General features: G+C 32.1%; 1 protein-coding gene across 2 annotated transcripts; it reads left to right on the top strand.

Annotated features, from left to right (window-relative positions):
* Positions 1-673: 673 nt before the first annotated feature.
* Positions 674-7688, top strand: LOC130625872 (uncharacterized). Of its 2 annotated transcripts, XR_008981768.1 has the most exons (4): positions 674-1172; positions 5052-5142; positions 6144-6690; positions 6989-7688. XR_008981768.1 is itself a non-coding variant. In XM_057440986.1 (3 exons), the coding sequence occupies exons 1-3, from the start codon at positions 864-866 to the stop codon at positions 6578-6580; spliced, it is 837 nt and encodes a 278-aa protein (XP_057296969.1). In that variant the 5' UTR covers positions 674-863; the 3' UTR covers positions 6581-6974. The 2 variants fall into 2 exon arrangements, 1 of the variants encoding a protein (XP_057296969.1); XM_057440986.1 differs by lacking the exon at positions 6989-7688 and having other exon boundaries at positions 6144-6974.
* Positions 7689-7903: the final 215 nt, after the last annotated feature.

The raw sequence follows: 7903 nt of genomic DNA, 5'->3' as shown, positions 1-7903 counted from the left end.
AATCAAATCATCTAGCCAAAGATTAAAGGTTTAAAGATATATTATCTTCTCTTGTCTTGTATTGCGCCGTATTGTGCTGGGCACTGCGCTGTGCTGTCCTGTGTTTTGTTGTTTCATGTTATAAATATCCGGAAAATTAAGTCAAAAGTTATGCTTGTAATTTTTTTGAGTCTTTTATGTGCACCAGCCACGTTATTCTTTTTTTAAAAAAACTTCAAACGTGACTTCAGTTTTCTTAGCTTGTTAAAAATTTGAATTTGAATTTGAATACTTAACCACAGAAACTAACGGTATAAAAGTTGGCTAACGTTATTCATTTAAAATTAATTACACTTGCCTTACGATGCATCAATTTTTTATTTATTCATTATTTATTTATTTTGCAGAAAATAATCATAAATTGGGAAAATAACATATTTTTGTTTGTGACACATAGTACTGATTGTGATATTGTGTTGAGTTTCTAGATATAGCTAGTGGCTATTGTGACATGTGACGGTACAACATGGAAAAGATCTATTTTTTAATCTTTTCCTCTAGTGTGGAAGACCAACTTAAAGTTTCGTTGACGCATTTCTAGCAATAGTAAGTTAATTTTTCATGTGGATTTTAATTATTTAACATATTGAGTACACAGTAAAGTGGAATAAACAATTCGAAACATAATTGTATATTTACAATTATGATCTATTGAAACAACTAACTATATTTTTTAAACTTTATCAGATGTGTTATGCATATGCCAGACATGATTAGTCAGTTTATAAATGTTTTTTTTTTTTGAAACTCTAAGTTCGTGTACAAGGTACAACACAACTAACACCATTGTTGTTCAATACGCCGGGTATTGATGCGAACGAAATATGGATTTCGAAATTTCATTTTTCATTTTATTGTTTTGTTCCGTTAAATACATACTTACAGAAAAGCACCTTTATGTTTTAAAAGATGTGGGTTCTATCACAAATGGAAAAATAACAAAATACACCGAAGGTGAGATAAAAACAACTTGTCTGTTGAAATGTAGAAACGACGAAAATTGTGACAAGTCATATTTCAAAGTGGACAAAGTTGACAACACAGTAGGAGAGTGTTGGTATGTTAAAGAAGGGGGTGAGGATAAGTTGCAGCTGCCACAAACATCAGATGGTAGGAAAGTGAAAGTATTTCAGGTAAAACAACTTATAATGAATTAATGAGGCAATGTAGTGTGTTTTTAAAAAAGAGGGATTATAACTCTATTATAAGGAGAAGGGGGATGGGGGTGGCACAAACGGCCGCGGGGTTTTTTTTTTAATATCTAAATATATTTTTTGTACTCACTATTCAGTTATACCCTGTTTTAGTTATACCCTGTTTTCTGATTCTAAAATCTTTTTTTGGATTTTCCGGGGATAAGCCATTTGTGAACAGGAGGTGAAATATCTAAGGTAAATTAAAAATTATTCAGACGATAAACGTTTTATATTATTGAAACGTGCAATGTAAGATTATGACGAGATGTGAAATTCACAGATAGGAATATATAATTTACAGACCAAAATTGATATTTTAAAGACCATATTTTCAATTACCATTTGCCTCTGATGACGTCATAACAGTTGGGCTTACACTTACTTTTACAACATAAGGTACGTCAAAGTACGACATTTTTCATTAAAACCAAAAATATCAATTTTCCTTTTTCTTTTATTAAGTCACAACAGGTGGCAATTACGTATTTACATCAAAGTTAAAAGTCAATCCTAATTCCATTCCAGATTCATTACCAGTGTGTCAAATTTTGCGAGTAATTTATAAAAACGTGGCTGCGGGTATTTCGTGCACTTACAGTGCTACAGCAGATCAAAAAACCCGGATGTGATAGGTTTGATGGATATCTTAACTTTTCACAGTGTATTTTTAACATTAAGAACCCCCATTATAAGGATTCTCTTGTTTTTTTTTAACTGAACTCTTTTCCCACTTTATTTCCTCTTTTCTTACAAAATTCCTACAATTTTTCTGCAATCTCTCCCCTTTCTTCTCAAAAACCTTTATAAACTGTCGCCATAAAACAACCGCTCTTACCAACCAGCGCCCTAAGTCCAATTATTTCGTTTTACACATAAATACTAATTTTTTTGTGTTCCACCTTATAAAAGTTTCCGCAAAACAGAACGGAAAGAAACAGAAGAGCTTGTAAATGCGTTCTTAAAATGTTTACACCACGTGAGTTATAACTTTTTTTCCGTTCAGTTATGGGGAAAATTGCATCAAGTTCCAATTTTTGTCGTTTTTTACGGAAACTTTAGGTGGAAGATAAGCTCAATAAATTTACACTAAAAAAGTGCTCTGCATCGCGGCGAGTTTTAACTACATAATGATAGCCTTCAGTTTTCCTATATGACACTGCGACAAGTTTGGTTGAAATTAGTATTCATGCGATGTTTACAAATTTGAGCTTATTCTTACTGTAATAAGGCATGCATTCTGTTCAAATAATTAATAATTAATAATAAGCGGTGGCAAAAAGAACAAGATGTATCAACATATGCGACAAAGAAAAAATATTTTTGACAGAAGAAGCAAACATTTTTAAACTAAAGTACAACTCTTTTTGACGAAAAAACGAACATTTTTAAATAAAGTACGAACAAATAACAAATAATAGAAACATTCTGGACAAAACAATCAGTAATAATGCTAACATTTTCAACATAGAAAATACGATCATTTTCGAAAAATACACAGACATTATAAACAACAAAATACAAACACATTCAAAAATAGTTTTCGACTCTATTAGCCATGCACCTGTGACTTGACTGCGGTGAAATAGCAAAGTAGACAGGCCGGGATAATGCAATTATCATTTGTATGCGACAATGTTGTATATGCATATTTGTTTAACCCTATTTAATCCGGGGTATTTCTAACATATTATAACCGGGGGTTGATTCGGCCCATAACTTTTGACAAGCTCATTCAAATTGAATCAAACTATGCACACAAATAGAACGTCATGAAAGAAACAAAATAGCTGTAATAACTTTTGCTTAAGTCAGCAGTTTTTTTGTAATTTAAAATTTGCTTAAAAATAAAATACTTAAGTTCTAGAAGGAATTATTGCATCCACGTTAATTTTTTTTCCAGTCAGATGAAATTTAGTTAACAAGCAACAAGCAGAAGTTTCCTTTTGTTGGCTTGTACCAATTTCTATTAGAAGAACTTTTGAATAATGAGCGTAGCATAACACCTGGTTGAAAACAAACTTTATACTTCTCGCTCTCCCTAACCCTATTCGAACATACTATGCCCCCCCCCCCCCCCCCCCTCAATAACTTTTCATAGGATTGGGCAAATTGAATTAAACTTGCCACACTTATAGTACGTCATAAAAGGAACAAAATGGCGGCAATAAATTTTTGCTTGCGTCAGCACATTTTCTGTAACGTCATCAGAAGCTTGAAAATTGTTAAAAATGCCACTATCTGCTTAAAATATAATTACTTTTGTTCTAGAGCGAATTTTTACATTCTGTTTGAAGTTTTATTCGACGTATCTCCTGTGCATGTATAGGTTTCCTAATGCTAGGGATTTTATCAGCCTGTTAAAGTTACTTAAAATTTCGCATGTCTGAGCATAAGGTTTCTTGTCAATAGGTTTCTTATAAAAGAGAAGCTTAAAAATACAATAAGTTTTAAGATAATTTCACTTTCTTGGCTTTTAATTCACCTTTAATTTCCTGAAATGCTTTATCTTAATTCTTAAAGTCCCTTAAACTTTACTTACAATCTAAATAGTAAGATCGGAATAACTACGGTGATATGAAATAGAATTTTCTGTGGCCTGGCCGCCTTTTTTGATTTGAACATTTATTGCTATTTGATCAAGTTATCATTGTCGCGAATTGTTAACCGTCTTGATTTTTCAAGCAGGCAATACGGGTTTTTAGGCATTCTGATTGGCTGAGCGCTCTTGACAACGGGCCGATATTTTGCGGTATTGTCCATTCACCAACATTTCGTCTGGATGCAACATGACTAGTTAACTAGCTACATTGTCCATAAAAAACGATGGTCTGATATCCAGTTTTATCAAAAATATCAAATATAGGGCGGCGGAATTAAAAAATACATCTCCTCTCATTTTCACATTCTTTCCTTCGGCTTTGTGGTTGCCGAGTCAATATAAAACTCGTTGAAGCCCATGTTATTATTGGCTAGCTAGCTAGTTAAAAAAATTACTTTAATATTCGTTGTAACTATATTTTAGCTGCACATTCAACTTTACACATTATTATGTACGTGTCTAACATCGGAACAGTGTAACAAAATTAGTGAATTGTATTGTTATAAAAACGCTAACGTAAAATTCTTATTTTATATTTTTATCTAACATAGACGGTTAACAAATGCATTAATAATCGATTACCCTGTGCTGTACCGTATCGCCCTTAGTCATTGCACCGACCTCGCAAGCTCTGTCGGCACTTAGACCTCGGGTGATAGTCGTTGCCCGTGGAAAAATACACGGGTTCGCCAGCCCTTTATATTTACCCGTCGCAACAAAGTGGATAAAAATATATCACATTTGATATTCGTGTTTCCGCAACATCATTTTCTGACTCAGCGGGGGGCCCGCACAGAGGCAGATAGACGACGGCGGCTATTATTACAGAGATAGTTTCACTCTAAGAAACAAACATAACTAATTCCTCGATTGTTTAAGAGAGCAAGAAGTGGTAGCTTTTTTACTCATTGGCTAAATTTAAATTGGGGTTTCCTCCGAGTTTATTTCTAGATTTGAATTTACATCTGAGGTTTCGTATGAGAGAAATTTAGTTTTGACGTCACTAAAGAAATTTTAGTTAACTAGGCTATCCATGTGATATGAAGGTTTGGATAAATAAAATAAATTGTACCTAAATGGTTAATTATTTCGTCATTTACGGAGAATGGTTTACGCTTTTAAAAGAAAATACAATGATGCTTGTTAGTGCCTTACAGTTAAAAAATAAATGTATTTAAAACTTTTGCGTGCATAATCACCAATGTAATCATTTTTAGGAAGTTCCTTACTGTGACACCAACAATCCGTGTAAATATGGAAGATGTGAAAACACAAACAATGGAACTCAATACAAATGTCGCTGCAATGGTATGATTTTCCATTGTAAAATTACCCAATCAAGCTTCTATATAATTAACTCGAATTACTAAAATCAAAGTACTTCAATCTTTTTTTTTCCTCAATGTTGGCCGTCTAAAGTAATTTAAATTTATGTTGTTATTTTCCAAAATGTCTAATGTAAAATGCAAAGTCAAATGTCAAGTTTTTTTTAAAAAAATATTTCGCTACTGAAAAGAAAACATTATCAATCTCTAATACGCTTTCTATTTTTCTTCCCGCTAAAATCTTGTAAAAATGTTGACAAACGGTTGGATTTTTGGGTCAGATGCACCGTGCGATTTGCCGTGTACGATTTGCCGTGTACGATTTGCCGTGTACGATTTGCTGTGTACGATTTAACGTTCACATTTTCTTTATGCAACTTTTCATTCTTTTTTTGTAACACCACGCGACAAATTGTATACATTCTTTGATAAAAAATTAATATAGAATTGCAGATAAAGAGGATGTCTTATTGCTGCAATGGCTGCAGCATTAAAAGATGGGAACGGACAGTGGCTACTAAAACGTGAAGCTAAAAACAAGAGCAGTCTTTTTTTAATTATATTTTTACATTTATAATATCCGAAAAAGCGTCTACTTTTTTTAACTCCAAAATATAACTTTATTTGTCTCATTTTTAGCAGTGCTTTATATCCTGCAAAACGTGAAAAAGTTTTTTTTTCACTTTTACTTACGTGCTTCAATTAATTTCTGAGCATTAATCGATTGGAAGTTTGTACAACGCGTCGAGGTATTTGAACATTTTTTTTTTGTCCATGAGACTTGTCATAACTGCTGCTTTTTGTACGATTTTAGATGTTTACACACCCCGATTTTTTTATGCGTAACTGTATACGAAAAATCGTATTCTCCCTTTAGGTAAACAAAATAACATCATACATATAATTTCCCATAATTACACATCCTTTCAATATGATAATTATCCTTCTTTTGTTGTATATAAGGGCGTTATAAAACCATTTTAGATACTGATTGGAAGTTACAAGCAAAAAATATTTGCTTTGGTGCTAAGGATAACAGTTATGGCAACTTTTCATTAACTCATACTGGAATTCTCACCAAGTTGAAACTTGAACATACTGGTGAAGCTACGTTAAATTGTGATATCACATCTGGGAACATTGGAACCAGATGGGGGTGCGAATATTATGGTCCACAGAATATTTGGACTTTGATTACTGACAAAAATGACAACCTTATATTTCCCTTTTTGAAAACAAGTGATTACTTCCATCCCGGATATAACAGAAATTCGCCATATCTTAAATTTGATAACCTCAACACACCTGCAAGACGTGGAGATGAATTAAGAATCTGGTACGGTGAAGATTTGATAAACCGAAACGAACATATTAATGCTGGGAGGTCTTGTGCTAATGTGTATGCAGTATTCTGCGATTGAACATTATTTCTGACAATGATGACTGGATTACTGATTTATGTGCAATTTCTCACGTTTAACAAGGCTATTGAGTCCGGAATTTATCATTTTACAGCACAGTCGAAGCAATAGTGAGAATTTATTAATTTATTAAACAATCAAAATTTATTTGGTTGTAGATTCATAGATTTAGACAAATGTTCGAATGAATATTGACATTGCAGTTTTAACGATTACATAAGTGTCAATGACAACAAAATCTTTTTTTCACCTTTCTTGTCAGTCAAAGCCTATCTTTTAGTTTTGCAAACAAAGATGGTACACTTGATTATTCTACGGAAAAATAATCAACAAACAACAAATCAAATTGTAAGAAAATACAATATTTTACTTATTTAATTATTGATTTATTTGTTTTGCATATTTTAGGTAAGACAAACAAAAAGAACAAAGTATACTACTGTTAATCTGTAGAAGAATTCATTTAAATATTTCGTGCATCCTTAGCAAAAAGTAGTAATTTTGAACCCATTTTAGACTGAATACAGGTATTATTATAGGAAACAGAAGCTGTCATTTTTTATATTGTGACAGGTATTTGTAGTCTGCATGACAGGCGATTTTTACAAAATTTCTAGTTCTTGATTTAATTAAGAGAGGGTCTTTTCCTAAACTCTCATGTTGGAGTTGTTATGTTGGAGTTATATATAACTGAAACTAATGATTTTTTTCTTAATATTTTTCTTTGAGAATTTTAAGGGAGAGATTGATTTACTTTTTATTTTACAGAATTATCTAACTTAGCACGGAAAGTTTAATGTGATTTTTGAGACACACTTTATAAAGACTTAATGTAATGTTTATTCTCTATATTAATTGCAAAATCATTTCATGATTGAAGCTTATTATAACATGTCTAAGAATGCCACACGTGATTGCGTTTGTCTTGAACTTTTAAAATTTTTCACGTCAGTGACTTCCGTAAGGAGTCATTAAGCTGATTTATATTTCGAGTATATATCATTATGTAAAAACGAGCTTTCAATTCTATTAGGGAATTCACTTTCCGTTGTAGATATGTATATATTGTAACAATTTACTCACTTGCGAGTTGCATTAGTGAGAGGAATCACAATTTGTAATTGTTGAAAGAGACACATCGCAAATAAAAAGCTTCTTAACTTCACAACCATCCAAACAATGTGTGATGTATATATATAGTATTTATAACAACGGTTCGATCATTTCTTCGTCAGGTGTACAAAAAGAGTCTCGTTCCAGAATATATATAAAAAAAGGTTACAGTTCATTACTTTACAATAATTACAAAGTTTAAAACAATAC

This window comes from Hydractinia symbiolongicarpus, chromosome 14 (genome assembly GCF_029227915.1).
Source record: "Hydractinia symbiolongicarpus strain clone_291-10 chromosome 14, HSymV2.1, whole genome shotgun sequence".
NCBI classification, from domain to species: Eukaryota; Metazoa; Cnidaria; class Hydrozoa; order Anthoathecata; family Hydractiniidae; genus Hydractinia; species Hydractinia symbiolongicarpus.
This window is presented reverse-complemented; position numbering and strand designations above follow the sequence as displayed.